We start from the raw sequence: 17200 nt of genomic DNA, 5'->3' as shown, positions 1-17200 counted from the left end.
TCTAGTTCTTTGTCCCCTGGGAGCTCACCATGTGAAGATTCTGTAATGGGTGTGACCAAAGCTGTAAACATCATGTTTAAAAGTCTCTCACGAGCGTGTGTACTGTCACTCTTTAGCCGAGAAGGCTTAGGCAGTCCATTGTCTTTTTTGGGTGTGTGTGTGTAGAAATTTCTCATTTTATGTATATGAGTGTTTTGCCTACATGTTCATATGTCCGTGAACTGGTGTGTACCCAGAAGAGGGCTTTGGATCCCCTGGAACTGGAGTTTTAGATGGTTGTGAGTCACCATGTAGGTGTCGCCTGTAAGAGTAGCAAGTGCTCTTAACTGCTGAGTCAGCTCTCCAAGCCCTCCTCTGTCCATTTTAAGAAGACATCCATATTTATTTTATAAGGAGATAATCGAGGCTTCCCCAAAGTGCAAGCCATAGATTTAGAAGAACTGATGGTCCGTGTCTCAGGTCGAGGAAGCTTAAGCCTCAGTCAATTTTGATGGTTCATGACATTCGTTTGCTTCACCGCCAGCCCGTAGAGCTGATGGCCATGACACAGTGAACAGTTTCTCCAACAGGATACATTTTACAAACGGATGTTACTATCTGTACTAAATTACTTTTATAATTATTATTTAACTTGGCAAGAATGCCACGGGTAGTAATCATTTTTTAAATAGGATTTCTCCCCTGAAAGTACAGCCAGTGAAGAATGAGAAGAAACATGAAGCCTTTACTGGAGCAAGTCTGGCTTTTAATTCAATCTCATCATCAGGTTTTAACTGTTCATTTGGTAAAAAGATAAAACATAAAATCCATGTTCTCTAAGCCAGTTTTCCTCTGCATATCACTAAGAGAGGATCAATATCTAAGAAAACTTTCTTATTGTAAATGGAGAATCAGCCCAGCTCTACCTTTTAACAAATTTAAGTTAACCATTTGTTAAAAATGTGAATCTTATTGTAACAGGTACCTAGAAATTGCTTTTCCTAAAGAGGATTTTTAAAAAATTAAGTCTATAAGGCAACTAAAAGCAGAATGAAAGTCACACATTTCTGTCTCTGCCCTTTAAAAATTCCTCCTTACTTTTGAGTGTCCTGTTTGCCTTAGAAGTAAGCATGAAGATCATTTAATTAGTCCACCCCAAATTACTTTTCCCCTCTTTAAAGCTGAAGGAGCTGAAGGGGCAGAGATAAATCATTGTCCAAAATTCATTGTAAAAGAGAAACAATCTAACGCTTATTGGGCTTGTCTGTAAACTGTATGTTGTTTTTTTTTTGTAAGCCTTTAAGAAGACTGAACAGATTTTAAAACAACAATTTCCCCTTTTTAGAGGCAAGTAAGTTTTAGAGTTGTGTCTATTTTGGATTGGTCAAGAAAAGACTTGGCCTTTTTTTTTTTTTTTTTTTTTAAGAGTCTGTAACCAGTCAAAAAAAATTACCTTAAAAATGTTTATATTATATAGATGTGCGCGCGCACACACACTGACTCTGAGGAAACACTTTCTGCTGTCCCAGTGCAATGCAGGAGACTTCTCTGACCATCCTGATTTCCCTGTCAGTTTCCGCCCTGTCTTCAGCACCAGTCTGAATGCTCTACCATCTTGAAATCTTCTCTGCAAAATAAATAATCAGTCCATCACCTTTAACTCAACACATTTTAGCCAAAGTATCACAAGGCACAAGGTGCCTGGTCCAGGTCCTGATACAGCCCTTGCTCCCCTCTGAACTCTCATGAGCTGGGCTTCTGCTGTCTATATGTCTCCAGACACCGCAGTCTTCTAAACTTCCACATGAATGGACCGCTAAGCTCTGCTTCTAGCACCCCATGGCCTTTCTAAGCCAAAGCTCCAAACTTTTCCATATTCCAGTCACAATGCATCAAAATAAAATTTTCTTAAATTGCTGACAAAATCCACAGATCTCACCTTAGAGGAACAATGTGTTTTTTGAGGTAAATTTGGATGACCATGGGTTCATGTTCCCCCAAATAACATATTCCAACAAGGAAATTGTTTCATGAAATTTGTGTAGACAGAGAAGAGAAGTCATAATTCAAGGGATACCCCAAATCTGTAGTTAGATACAACGGCGTGGGGAAATCTCTGCTGTAGGCTTCAGATGCTGTCTGATGGCATTCTTAGAGTCTGGGGTGGTGGAAAGTAGCGGGCTGCTAAGTTAATGCATTCCAGAAAGTTTTACCTGATCCTCAAAAAGATATTAGGTCAGACCCAGAGGTGAGCGATTAATGGATATTAAGAGGAGTAAAGACAGCCCCAGATAATCTTGACTCTCGATCTGTGATGTTCCAATTCCTCACAAACGCTGGAGCCCATTATCTGAGTAGACTCTTTAACAGCCCTGTGGTTTTTTTTTTTGTTGTTGTTGTTTTGTTTTGTTTTCTGGACGTTTCAGTTCACAATACCTAATGCTTAGAATCTGATTTTCTAAGAACTCCCATGAGCCTCTGAGCAGTTGCAGCTTTCTAGGACCATGAGCACATTCTCCACAACTCTGTAAGTTACTCACCCCCTCAACGTTTAACTGACCACCCACCATGCCTGGTTGTTTTCCTGACCCATATATGGCGTCTCCATCTGCTGCCGCCCTGTCCAGTTTCTCTTTGTTGTTTTATTGCCAGCAGGGCTGTGGGAGCCAGCTCCATTCCGTCTTAGTTCTGAGCTCTTCTCTCAGTAGCATAAGTTGGGCCTGCTCTCCCTCCTCTACCTCACGTGAGACAGTGGAAATTATGTTGCCAAGTGATTACCCAATTTCTCTTCCATTTATCTCTTCATATGTTTCTCAGCTTCCTGTCATTTTACTGGATTGGCTGCTGCAGATGATGATGATGATGATGATGATGATGGCAACGATTATTTTACAGTCACATCTGTCAGGCAGATCCTCCCACACCCATTTTTCTCCTCTTTATTTTTATTACCAGCGTAGTGAAAGGCTATTGCAATGTGGTGTTCTAAACCCACCCAATTCGGGCAGATGAACCAAAGCAGCCGTGGCACTCAGTGGTACCCGTGGTGTTGATTTGATCCTGTCTTGTTCCCTGGTTCTGTGTGGGGGTCCCTGCAGACACCACAATGGCAGAGCAACAATCCACATGAGGCAAGAAGGATATCTGGTTGAACATGGCTTAGTAACCAGTGCCAGTTCACACTTCCAGATTCTGACACCAGACAGCCAACGTTTAAGAAAGGTTTCCTGGTAACAGTGATCTCAATCCCATGTGCACGATAAAGCTTAAGGCATGACTGCGCTGAAACTCTTTGGCAAAGTACATGTGACCTCTTCCATAAACATGGGTTCTGTAACTGAAGGGCCTAGAGGAGTGTCTGGTGTGGTCTCGGTCATACAGATAGTGCAGAGGGCACCAAGCTATAAAGCACATGTGACATCTCCCCCAAGAATGGGTTCTATTGACTGAGAAACAATACTCAAGATAAAGGACTAGGGAGGAAGAGTCTGGGATAAACTTAACAGTCTGGGGATATTCCGGTGTGGCTTGGCCCTACAGATAGCATCGATCACCTGACTATTAACTACATCCATTCCCAGCCTTCTGGGTGGAAAACAGACATACATCTCCTCCGGTGAGTTTAAATATTTAGTATTCCTGGTTCCCCTAGTGCTGATCTGTTAGTACAAGGACACTGTGCCCTCCATGGTTCTAAAAGCAACCTTCTTTCTTCTTCTTGAGATCTGTTCCCGAATTCACCAGTGGCTATGGTCCTCCATGTTCACCACGGGCCAGAGTCTCTGTGTCTAAGGCTTGGTCTGCATGCATACTCTTCAGTACTCATGGCATGTCTGCACTGACCAAACTTCTTCCTAGCTCCAGAGTCCTCTGTTTCCGCTGTGGTCTGGTGCTAGGTCTGCTTTGTGGTCTCTGCATTTTCTAAATGTTCAAGGAGTCCCTGTGGCTAGGGTCAAGGTGGATCTATCTGTTCCTCTCTGTTCCTTGGTGGACCCATCTTTTTTGATGATCTTTTGGATATGGTCATATTTGCTGGCTCCCATGTTATGCTGAGGATAAGTACTTTCCTGAAGCACCTGTAATTGATTGTGTCCTTGAAGCCCAGGCACATTTCTATGAGGAAAGAGGCCAGGGCTATTAGGCCTAACCTAACCCCTCATCCTCACTAGCTCCATGGCGCATTAGATGGAATGAGGTCTTTGTTGTAAAGAAGTTTAAGGACTTGATTGCATACAAATCTGTCTCTACCTTCCTAGACCTTTCTCTGGTCTCTTAGGTATTAGCTTTCCTTTTGACTTTACCAGAGTCCCAGCTCCAATATCAGCATAGGAAGGTTAGAAGGAATAGAATTGAGAGTGTTTTTGAGCATTTCCCCTGTAAACTTATTAGAATAACCTGAGAGTAATCAGTGTTTCCATGGAGTACACCTTTCTAAAAGACACCAAGGAGAATCTGCTCTCAACACCTCAAGCTAACGTGAAAGTGGAGCAATTCGTCCCTGCAACCACTGAGATGACAGGGATTGAAGCTAGTTCATTTCTACATTCCTTTATGAGGGTGCAGCAGCAAGGGAGCCCTTCACCAAGGGCCAAGAGTCATCTGCAGCACATTCTTTCTCTTATGTACTCCTTACACTCATTTCATGAGGTAGACAGTATAGATCCCTGTTGTGGGGTGAATTAGGCTCTGCATAGCAGCACACATACATATTCAACTCCGTTTATCTATAAATGCAACCTTATTTGGAGATAGAACCGTAGGCAATGTAAGTTAGGACAAGGTAATCTAATACTAGGTGAAGTGAGCTCAATATGACCAAGGCCTCTCAAAGAAGAGAAGAGCCAGAGACACAGACACCAATAGAGTGATGATCTGAAGAATCAGAAAAACATCAAAAACAAACAACTCCCTCCGATCACACAGATTGGAATGACATATCTGTGAAGCAAAGATTGCCAAAGACTGCTGGTATCTACCAGAGGCTAGACAGCAAAAAATAATAAATAAAATAAAATAAAAAGGATTCCTCCTTCCAGTATTTGAAGAAAGCACAGCCATGTTGACAACTTGAGTACAGACATGTAGCCCAGGACTATAAGAGAATAAGAATAAAGTTCTAGTGTTTTGAGACACCAAGCTTATGGTACATTGCTAAGATAACCCTAGGCAGCCAGCGCAGTCTCAAGGCTTAGAAATGCTAATTTACCTGACAGTGAGTGCTTAGAAACACTTAGACCCTGCTCCCTACTTTTCTTATTGGTTGGTCTCACCACTGGGTGGTACGCCCTTCCTCTTTTTCAAAGTCACGATGTAGATAAGTTGCACAATAATGCAAGCAGTTATGTGGGACTGCAGAATGTGTCAATGTTCCAAAAAATATTTCATAGGAAAACCAAAATGAAACGGAAGGAGAGAAACTCTGCTTAAACCAGGCTTCTGCTTTTACAGGGCCCTGTGGAGCATCATGAATTCCCAAAAGAAAGGGTGACTAGAGATTGCTATATTTCTCAGGCTGATTTGACCATGGCCTTTCCTTTAATAAAAGATCTCATGGGATTCATGTTCTGTCAAAAGTGCTTTGGGAAGTTCAGAAACAAACAAACAAAAACAATTTGTTTTACATTATATTTATGGTAGTTTGAAGTAATTGGCTCCCATAAGTTGATAGGGAGTGGCACTATTAGGAGGTATGGAAGTGTGTCACGGTGTGGGTGGACTCTGAGGTCTCCTATGCTCAAACTACTAGTGTCACAGACCACTTCTTTTTGCCTGAAAGATGCAGGACTCTTAGCTCCTTCTCCAGCACCATGTCTGCCTGCATGCTGCCATGTTCTGCCATGATGATAATGGACTGAACCTCTGAACTGTAATCAAGCCACCCCAATTAAATATTTTCCTTTATAAGAGTTGCCATGGTCATGGTGTCTCTTCACAGCAATAGTAACCCTAACTAACACAATATATTCATACCAGATAGTTTTCTTAGGACTTAAATTATTTTATTTGTGTTTCTTCATTGCACATAGTGATGAGTTTCATAAAGATAATGTATTCCAAGTATATCATGTGCTTTTAAAAAATAATAAACCAACTATTTCTGTGAGTCATATTTTTACATGAGTGTCTGAAGGAAAATTGGAGAGCATTCCTGCTGCATCTGAAATTAGTTTCTATATCTCTGAGTAGCTTAAACTAGTGCTTTCCTGTCTGTTTCTTACGCTTTGGATTATTATGTGGACTCTCAGGGCCAATGCCATCCAGTCAAAAGTCATTATGAAAATGCCTATAATTGAACAAAGCTGGGTCAGTGGATTTGTACTGAGAGAGAGTGCACATTATTGGTGTGCTAGATTCTTATAATTTTATGTTGCCTAAGCATATATTTTAAATTCAATTGGAAGGGCTATAGAGATGGTTGAGAATACGTACTGTTTTTGTAGAGAATCAGTTAGGTTTCCAGCATCCATGTTAGGTAACTCCTGACTGCTAGTAACTCCAGCTTCAGGTGATCTGATACCTCTGGGCTCTTTGGGCACTCATGTGCACACACCTATTATCCCTCCCCCCCAATAATTAAACTAATAAAAATAAATGCACATATTTAATTTTTTCATACCAGAATCAGGACACAGTCACTCTTGCAGGCTTCTGGTTCTAGCCCCTCACCCAGAGGTCCTCAGGGTGATCGATCCAGATGGCTGCAGTCCACATGGTGGCCATATCCTCCCACCGCCTAGTGATAGCTTCCTGTTGAATAGCTAATCCATCCTCCTTGGCTGTCCTCACTGGCCACTGTGCTCCACATGCACTGTGAAGATATATAGTACTACTTCTGGATCTTGTGTCTGCTTCCCATAGCCCCCCAGTGGGAAGCCTGGCCCCAATAAAGTCATTCCTCTGTGAGTTCCTGTCTCTCTCCCTACCTGTACCTTCTTACTTGGGTGTGTGTAGCTTCCAGGCAAGCTCTGTACCTGCCAGGACCTGTACTTAAGAAAATCTTTTTATTTCTACTTTGTGAATCTCTTAATTGTGGGAGGGGTGCTTCCATCTTCAAGATCTGACATTTAAACAACTGGAAAATGAGTGTCTTGGGAAGAAAGCCTTAGAAGGGAATTGTTACAGGCTTTGTGCTGCTGTGAGGTCATTTGGGAATGGAGTTAAAAGGAGACAAGAGTTGGCAGAAATAAACACGGTCATTGGTTCTGTAATAGATTCTGGAAACAGGAAAACTAGTACCCAGACAATGAGTATACAGCCCTCAAGTCCGTGTGTGTGTGTGTGTGTGTGTGTGTGTGTGTGTGTGTGTGTGTGTGTGTGTGTTCCAGTGGAACTTTTCACACCCAGGGTCTGCTCTGTGGTATTTATGCAGGTGCAGCCAGAAAAATTTACTCTAGTTAAGAAATCGCTAAGGTTAATGTGATTACTTGTGACAGCCCTGCTTCATGAATTCAAATTTAAAAGAGGAACAAAAGCAATATGCCTTTTTCTGGGGTCAGACCCAAGCTTTAGATGATCATCCTAATTCTGTCACACTGGCTGTGCTCACTGCTACTCATATCACAATAATGGAGAGGGCCTGGGTCTTCCGCCAGCCGTTTGTTCAAGTTTCCTGTGGCTTTTTTTTTTTTTTTTTAGGTTTCTCTCAATCCTTTGGGGATAGTGGTTCACAGAAGGGGTGGTAGTTAGAGCATCTGAACTTCTATAACTCACAGGACAAGGTCTTGTGTGTCAATTGACTGTCCCAGTGGGGAAGACTGTATTATTAGGGGCATTTAACAGTCATTGATTATGACAGGAATGAGCTTTGTGGGGGTAATTGTTGAAATGAAATGATTATTTTTTTTACCTGGTAGAGGATGGATTTTTTTTTTTGTTTTCATTTCTGAAGATTAGGTTCTTCTGATATGGTGTAAAGACTTTGGCAGATGTGTGTTGGTGATGTGAAGTCAATGTATAATGTTTATAAGATGGTGTCTGTGGCTGGTAATATGGCTAAGTTGGTAAAAGCGCTTGAAGCCAAGTCTGAGGACCTGAGTTCAATCCCCAGGACCCACACTGTAGAAGGACAGAATAGTCCCTCAAAATGTCCTCTGATTTGTACACACAGTATGACATCCCTGTGTGTGTGTGTGTGTGTGTGTGTGTGTATGTGTAAGCACTTGCACATGTCCTCATTTATGACTACACATTTGCACACACATACAATAAATAAATGTAATTTTAAAAACTAAAAGACTGATGTCTGTAATTAATTATGCAATGGAAACTTAAGCATCAGTGGGATATGGAAATAAAATTTATTTTTGGAATGCTCTTTCTCCTGAGAGTTATTTAGCTTTGTGAGCAATCAGTTAAATTCAGAACAGTATTTATGGTCTATGTTTAAAAAAAATTACAAAGAAATTAGCTTTCTTCCCCCTGAGCAGCAAAAGACCAAAATTGGCTCAGAATGAGAGAGGGAGAGAAGGGATATTGAATCTGGTAATAGAGGTGGCCACAAGGCAATAATGGACAGGTTGGTCATGGAGTGACTGACAGAGATCAGAACACATGTTTTGTTAATGTCTTGTGTGAAGCTACCTATTTCTACAATCAATGGCTGTCCCACAGCTTACAGCAGAGGCTGCCTACTTCTGAAACTCAGCAACCAGGGAACTCCCACAAACGTTCAGGGTAGGGATTCTTTTTTTTTTTTTTTTTTTTTTTTTGGTTTTTCGAGACAGGGTTTCTCTGTGTAGCTTTGCGCCTTTCCTGGAGCTCACTTGGTAGCCCAGGCTGGCCTCGAACTCACAGAGATCCGCCTGGCTCTGCCTCCCGAGTGCTGGGATTAAAGGCGTGCGCCACCAACGCCCGGCCAGGGTAGGGATTCTTTAAATAGCACACACCTAGTATTTGGCTACAAGTGCCGTTTTGGTTGAGTAACATGATGCAAGGTTAAACTATTGGAGTCTTTCAGCTGGGTTTGTTTCTCACGGTTCCCCTGAAGTCTTTTCCCTGGAGGTTCATGAGTGTTTCTCTAATGTCATTTTCAGAAGACCAGATGTCTATCAAGCAAATTATACAGAAGCTGCCCTGGGGAGTCTTTTGAGGGCACCAGTTTCCCGTAGTCCTTCATTGGGGAATAAAAGAATAGAACCCAGGATTGGAAGCAACCCCCAAGTAAGTCCCTCTTAGGAACTCAGAGGGAGGTGATTAGTTACTTCTCCAGGAGAAGGTTCCTGGCATAGCAGGTGTCTTAGTCAGTTGTCTGTTGCTGTGAAGAGACACCATGACCATGGCAACTCTTATAAAGGAAGACATTTAACTGGGGCTGGCTTACAGTTCAGAGGTTTAGTCCACTGTCATCATGGTGGAAAGCATGGCAGTGTGTAGGCCAACATGCTGCTGGAGAGGGGCTGAAAAGTCTGTATCTGTGTAGGCAGGCAGCAGGAAGAGAGAGTGAGCCACTGGACCTGGCTTGAGCTTCTGAGCCTTCAAAGCCCACCCCACCACCAGTGACACACCTCCAACACAGCCACACCTACTCAACAAAGCCAGACCTCCTAATACGCTATGGGCCTGTGGGGGGCCATTTTCATTAAAACCACTTCAGCAGGAGACAGCTGCAGGTTGAGAGTTTTAGTTTCTCTCTCTCTCTTTTTTCCTTTTACCATACTGGGGAATCAAACCCAAGACATCCTGCATGCTAGGCAGGCACTCTACCATTGAGCTACAAGTCCAATCCTCTTTTTGTTTTTTGTTTTGCTTGTTTTTTTGAAACAAGATTTCTCTGTGTAGCCCTGGCTGTCCTGTAACTAGCTCAGTACTCACAGAGATCCATCTGCCTCAGAAGATCTCAAGGCTCTGGCTGTCCACGGTCTGCTCTCATAACTGTCCACAGAGGGAGGTGTTGCTGTAGTCAGGGCATGCATGGGGGTATTTTTGGCAAGTCTTTAAACTACCCCATCAATCCTGGCTTAACATCGCTGCTAACTGTTGTAGTGGGAGTATCCGGAATCAGTTTTGCCAAATGTAACTTTTATTATAGTTCCTTCAATGATAGCAAATTACCTCATGGCTCTTCAATTCATTTACTGTTTTACAGAGGTTCTTAGAGTGTCCAGAGAGCCTCCTTCCCCCCTGTCCCCCCCCCCTCCACCCTTTTCTAGTATCTTACTATGTGGCCCACGTTGACCTCAAACTTGAAATTATCCCGGTTTAGCCTTCTAAATCTGGGATTAGATACATGGCCCATTTTAACCTAAAGGATCTCATTTCGAAACATTTTGAAATTATGGATTCATCAAAATTCGTACGCTTTATATCAGCATAAATATCTTTTATCTTTTCTCAGCTGGCAGGTCTAGCTGAGGCCAATTTATTCAGCCATCCAAACATTTTGTTTCTAGAAGAAATTTAGATTCCATGAGTAAATTCAAGTCAGTGACAATATAATCTTAGCAATTTCTAGTTTCTCTTTTCACTTATGAACCAGTTACACACAAAAATTAAGGCAGGAGTATCTGAGAAGATATTAGAAGGTCTATAGAGTGTATGGTGATTTCCTAACAGAGGTACCCGATCATGGACATGTTTTTCTAAGCATGAGGGTGCATGATCGTAGAGTGTTACAGCAATGCATGGAGGGAAGTCAAGAAAGCTGCAAAGGAGGGGTAACTGAGTTCCCCTCCCCCATCAATAAAAGCAGCAGGGAAATTACTAAATTTAGTTGTGGGTCCTAGAGCTAACTCAGTTGGGTTGGCTTAAGTCTTCTAAATGCCCTGCTACAGCGGATATGACTCTTAGCCAAGACAGGCACACAGGGGCCACTAGACCTAAGGAAAGACCAAAATACATAACAGATCTCTAATATTTCTCTTGTAGTTTAGTTGACATCCTTGTTGGCTTGTTCAGACTTTACATGGCTGAAAAGAAAAGTGATGTCGTGAGCCTAGACTCTTAAAAGAAAAAAAATCTCTTGGCACATAACTGTTACAATAAGTTTGTTGTTTAGGCATAAACATGCTTTTACTAATTTTTTAGTATTTAATTTTAATTATCTATTCTTTGAGAATTTTGTAAAGATATACATTGTAAGTTGATCATATTCACTCCATATTCCTCCCCAGCTCCTCCCAGAAGGCCCTCACCTCCCTTCTAACTTCATACCTTTTGTTTTCTTTATAGCCCACTGAGTCCAATTGGTACAGTCAGCACATACATGTAAGGCCATTTGTTGGAGTGTGGGCAACTTAGGAGGCGCCTAGGAAGAAAACTTAGCCCCCTTCCTTTAGTCCATCAAGTGCCAATAACTTTTAGCTAGGGATTGGGGCCATGTGAACTCTTTCTCCACCCAATAAGCATGCTTTTCAAAACCTAACACAACAGTATGACCCTTGAAATATATTTTTATTAACATATTTTACTTATATACAGTTAATTATGAGAAAAAGTCAACTTTCATTTTCATTTATCAGCTTTTTATGACTAAGTTTAATAGGCAAAAGAGAGCTCATATTAGTTTTAAATTACTTAAAATTCAAAGACTATTTAGAAACCTGACTATCCATGTTGTCTTTCTTGTCACAGGATGAAGGCGACCATCTATTAGAGGCTCCTTGGAACAACCTGAAGACAGTTGGAGCTCGAAAAGACATATGATGGCCTTCTTATTCTGGTTTGGGGGCCTGAATTTGGGAAAGTAAGAGTCAAGAATAGTTGTTCAAGAGACAAGATGTAAGTCCTACCTGTCTAGAGTCAAGAAACAATTATTGGCAACATTGTAAAATCACAATTCATAATAGTTGCTAGGAGCTTAACTTTGATTTTTGGGAAAGTAGGGGATCTTTCCAAAAATGGTTTAAAAGCATACTAAAGAAGACAAAAATAACAATATTTTATTGACAAACATTACTTATGGGCATAAAATAAGAATTATTTTACATAAAGACCCAAATTCTAATTCTACTTGTTTTGCATATTATTTGTATAACGATGTACAACAGATCTTTTATTAATATGCCTTTATGTTGGTATATCTAGATGTATACATACATTCAAATAACTGGCATTTTAAAAACGTTTGGCACATTTCTGCTACTCTGCCAGCTACCTGAGCTAGACAGAGAGAGCTAATCTTATCCTTACTCAGAGAAGCTTCTCTCTGCAGTAAAAACAGGGATCCATGGCTATCCAAGGTGCTGAGAACAGGTGACAGCTGAGTGCTCGGCCCCAAATAGGATACTGGAGCATCCCCGGAAGCTCGGAGGGGAGCTAGAAGAGGAGGGAAGGCAGGGGATGGGGCAATGTAAAGGCAGGAAGAAAAGGGGCAGGGCTACAAAGTACTGCCTTCTGGTCACGACAAAGCCACTGGAAACCCCAGCTCACAGCAGCTGTGATTGGCTGCATGGGGCCTATATGAGACTGGCTTTGTCAACAGCCAGCCATAGATTCTACAGGGGATCATGGCCCTACCTCTCTCTGCTGAATAATGGTCTACCGATGGATTTTAGAGGTGAGGTAGACTGCGGTCTTCAGCTGTGCAGCCATCAGGTTTCAATGGATTATTTCAAACTAGTGGTCACACAAAGATCCTGTTAAAATCAGTGGGTCACAAAACAAAGATGTGACTGTAGGTAGGGCAATTGTGGGGATGATGCATACGTTCTGTGGGTCCTTGAGAAGAGAGTATATTCTGCTCCTATTGAATGAACTGTTCTGTAGACTCCAGTTCCATCTTTTGGCTTAGGTGCTTTTAGTTTCTCAGTTTTTTTTGCCTACCTGCTTTCTATCAGGGTTTGAGGGGTTGGGGAGGAGGGTCTTAAGGTCACTAATGTAACTGTGGATCCCCCCCCCAATTCTGTTGGTTTTGTTTCACATATTTATAGCTCTGTGGCTTGGTGCATCCCATTAGAACTTGTGTGTCTTCACAGTGGAGAAGTTATTTTTCCAGTACAGTATATTCCTTTATTTTCTGTTTTCTGGTAATTTTTTCCCTCTTAAATCTGGAGCCATTTCTGATTTGGTTTGATTTGAGTAACTTATTTTTGTTTCCTTTTTCTTTCTACCTGTCAATATTACTATCTGAGGTGAGTTTCTTGAGGGCAGTATCTAGACAGGTCTTTTGTTTTCACATTTCAGTCTTCCAATTCATCTTTTTACTTGTATATTTAGACCATTGATACAGTGTACTTATCAATATGCTGGGGTTATGAATCCCTGTTTTTTTTCTGTTTATATTACTTGTTTTCTTTTCCTGCCTTCACAATGGTTCCTGAACCCTTTAAAGTTTCATTTTAATTCATCTTTAGAGTCTTAGTATATATTTCTGTATAGTTTTTTTAGTTTATGTTATTACATCATGTAAATATTCTTATCACAATCTCTTAGCAAATTGTTGCCAGTTCAAATGGGCAGAGAATCCCAACCCCCTTCATATATCTTTATTTCCCTTCCTGTAAAATACACTGACCAATAACTCTTCTACATCCATTTAAAACTGTATCAGACAGTGTTATGGTTTTTGTTTCAAACATCAAATGTAGCTTAAACTTGAAAAAGGAAAGGAAGCTGCTGTCTGTGCATTCTTTGCTCATCATGGCCTTCCTTTTTCCTGATATTCTAAGGTTACCTTGGAGAACTTTACTTAGCCATTCTTTTAAAAAAGACTTATATATTTTTATTTTATGGTATGGCTGTTTTGTCTGCATGTCTGTAGGTCTACTGTGAGTATGCCTGATGCCTGCAGAGATCAGAAGAGGGCGTCAGAGGAATCTGTTTCTCTCCAAGAGACAATGAATGCTGCAAATGTTTGACCAATGATCAGGAAGAAAAATGGAGTTGAACAAAGTAATTTTTGTGTTTATTTCTTTTTAACCCACTATAGAGAGAAAACGCATGTCCTTTCCTCTGTCCAACTCCATATCAGAAATGGAATCAACTAAGGCCCTCAGCAATGATAGTGACAGGAACTGCACCATAGAAAACTTCAAGAAGGAATTTTACCCCATCATATACCTGATAATATTTGTCTGGGGAGCCTTGGGAAATGGCTTTTCCATATATGTCTTCCTGCAGACTTACAAGAAGTCCACATCTGTGAATGTTTTCATGCTCAACCTGGCCATTTCAGATTTCCTGTTCATAAGCACCCTGCCCTTTAGGGCTGACTATTATATCAGAGGGTCCAACTGGATATTTGGGGATGTGGCCTGCAGAATTATGTCTTATTCCTTATATGTCAACATGTACACTAGCATTTATTTCCTAACTGTGCTGAGTGTTGTGCGTTTCCTGGCCACTGTCCACCCCTTCCAATTGTTCCATGTCACCAGTGTCAAGAGTGCCTGGGTCCTCTGTGGGATCATATGGGTTTTTATCATGGCTTCCTCAGCGATGCTTCTGAATAATGGCTATGAGAAGAAGAAGAACGACATTATATCGTGCCTGGAGCTGAATCCCCAAAAGTTTAATAAGCTACTGATCATGAACCACATTGCATTAGTGGCCGGCTTCCTGTTTCCGTTTATCATACTCACCATCTGCTACCTACTGATCATCCGGGTCTTGTTAAAGGTGGAGATTCCAGAATCGGGTCTTCGGGCTTCTCACAGGAAGGCGTTGATCACCATAATCATTGCCATGATCATCTTCCTCCTCTGTTTCCTGCCTTACCATGCACTTCGGACCCTCCACTTGGTCACTTGGAATGCAAATTCATGTGGAGACAAGTTACACAAGGCCATGGTCATCACACTGGCCTTGGCTGCCACCAATAGCTGCTTCAATCCCTTTCTTTACTACTTTGCTGGGGAGAATTTCAAAGACCGATTAAGGGATGCATTCAGCAAAGATCATCTACAGAAAGCAAAGGCAAAGTGCAGCCTTCCCTTGTGTGCGTAGCTGAAGAACAGAATTAGAGTTCAGGGAGCAGTTATGCATGTGTGCGCATGAATCTTGGTGTCCACCTTCATTCATTCATTGTCTCCAAATTACTTTGTATTTGCATCATAACCAACAAGTCTTGGTTCCCAACATTCAATGACCACAACTTTTGCTAATAAAGCCTATTTCAGAAATTTAATTAGATGTATGTTTAGTAGTTGGGGCTAAATGAGAAATGTAGGAAAACTGTTTCTACTGGAATCTTGCAAGCTGAAATGTGACATTGGGAAAAATTGTCAAGCACAGTAAGCCATGCTTTGTATCAGATCCTATGCTAGGTCTCTGGCCCTAACTTTAAGATATCCTCAAGCACCCTAGCTTCTCAGATCCTTTCCCTTTTAAAGCCCTTGAGACACAGCTAAACCTACCAAGAGCCTCCATGCAGCCTGGAGCGCATCCTAAGAACTAAGGAGCAGACTTTATTGGAGAGGAAGACTGCCCTGTAACAAAGCAAGTCCAGGCAAGGTTGGTGAGAGAACAAGGAGGAGAAGGATTAAGGCAAAATAGAGTGAATGATACATAGAGGTAAAGAGTAATCTCATTTTTGTCCCAAGAAATGGGTTCTAGCAACGAAGTTGAAGAATGTGTCTTTTGTGTCTTTCTTGCCAGGGATTAGGAAGACCAAAGAGTGGGGGTGGGCTGGGATGACTTTCCTAGGGGACACAGGAATTGTGTGTGGAATAGAGAAGAGGTGGAGTCATGGACTTGCATCTCAATTTTACTTGAGACTTGGGCTGGGATTGATGTCACGGTAGTCATTGCTCCCTCCTAGTAACCCACTAGGATGACAATTAAAACAAAGGAGGTGGTGCTATGGTTTGAGTTGAGCCTTTGGAAAAAGAGTTGGGCAGAACATGAGGAGTGGTATATAAAAAGTTCTTGATATTAGAAAAAGACCCTGTCTATTCACAGAAACTGGATCCAGATACCACCAGTTACTCACATGACCATTGCGTTGACCCAGACCGTCAAGTGCCATCCTCATGCTGAGAAGCCTGAGCAGGTGCTATATAACTAGGTAACCCTCACAAGAAAGCACAGGGATTTCACAGGTGAAAAAATGAAAGCTCCGAGAAATTAAGAAATGCCCAAATCTACACAGCTAATCAGAACTTTAAAGGGAAATGTTGACTGGACGCTCCCCTTCTCCCCCACCCTTGTGAACCTCCAGGAATGCAGCTCTAAGGTCTGGATGAAAACTCCCGCTGTTATCAGGCACATATGCCTTCTTATTCTTACAAGAAAACCAAGCTTTGGGGCTGGAGAGATGGTTTGGGGCTTAAGAGCCTTATGGCTCTTGCAGAGGACCCCAGGTCTCATTCCTAGCACCCACATGGAGACTCACAGCCATCTGTAATTGCAGTTCCACAGGACTTAATGCCTTCCTGTGGCCTCTGTGGGCATGCACATGGTGCAAAGACAGATGCAGAAAAAACATTCATGCACATAAAAATTCTTAAAAACAACAACAACAACAAAAAACTAAAAAACAAAGTCAAGACTATCTCCTTGCAGTTGGTGACCCCTGGCACAGTTGTGGGTGGAAAGAAGGTTGTGTTCTGAAGTTGGAGGGCACTACAGGTAGTGTTTGTATAAAACAAAGACTGTGACCTTCCTTTAGTCAGCTACCAGAGTGATGACAGACAGATGTCAGAGGAAGGCCCTGGAACATTTGCCTACAGGACAACTCCCCTATCTCCGAGAAAAGGCTGACAGATAGATACTTGGAAATCTTCCAACATCAAATCTGGGCATCTGCTCTGTCATTTACCTGTCAGTGAAGCCTACAATCTAATACATTCCCAGTGCTTCCAGAAAGCATCCAGCTACTTGGTCCTGTCCTACTCTTGACTGTGAACTATGACCACACACTTCCAATGGGAAACCCCTAAGACTCAAGGCACCAGCAAGGAAGAGCACAGAGGGAGACATCTTCAGTAGGGAAGGGCTCTAACACGTGTATCAGAAAGCACTGGTGTGCTGCTCCCAAACGAGAGGAAGACAGGCAACCAAGAAAACAGGAATGGCCAAAGGGGAAGACAACTCCCAGGAGGGTTAGAAAGAAGCTCATACAGGTAGGGCAGGAATGCCAGGGGACTCCAGGAGGGATGGCGCCAAGAACAAGAAACCGCCGGGGGAGCACACATGGAGAGGGAGAGCTTGGGATGAACTAGTGGCAAATGATAGCACAATGCCGTCATTGTTACACTAGAAAAGAGTGCTAGCTAAGCGCACCAGGACTAACTTGAGCACACTGTGCAGTTGAATGTTTACACAGACAGGGACACAAACACAGAAA

At 42.0% G+C, this 17200-nt stretch overlaps 1 protein-coding gene across 3 annotated transcripts in view; it reads left to right on the top strand.

The window, feature by feature from the left end:
* Cysltr2 (cysteinyl leukotriene receptor 2) overlaps window positions 1–15038 on the top strand; it is a 79134-nt gene extending 64096 nt beyond the window's left edge. For 2 of the 3 annotated variants that reach the window (XM_076545354.1, XM_076545352.1), the window contains exons 2-4: window positions 9012–9138; window positions 11548–11694; window positions 13844–15038. In XM_076545354.1, the coding sequence (XP_076401469.1) occupies window positions 13855–14859 (1005 nt within the window). In that variant the 5' untranslated portion in view covers window positions 9012–9138; window positions 11548–11694; window positions 13844–13854 and the 3' untranslated portion in view covers window positions 14860–15038. The remainder of the gene's footprint in view (window positions 1–9011; window positions 9139–11547; window positions 11695–13843) is intronic. The other variant, XM_015985752.3, reaches the window with a different exon arrangement.
* The last annotated feature ends 2162 nt before the right edge of the window (window positions 15039–17200 follow it).

This window comes from Peromyscus maniculatus, chromosome 9 (genome assembly GCF_049852395.1).
Source record: "Peromyscus maniculatus bairdii isolate BWxNUB_F1_BW_parent chromosome 9, HU_Pman_BW_mat_3.1, whole genome shotgun sequence".
NCBI lineage: Eukaryota > Metazoa > Chordata > Mammalia > Rodentia > Cricetidae > Peromyscus > Peromyscus maniculatus.
Note: the sequence above shows the minus strand (reverse complement) of the source record. Positions and strands in the feature narration are given on the sequence as shown.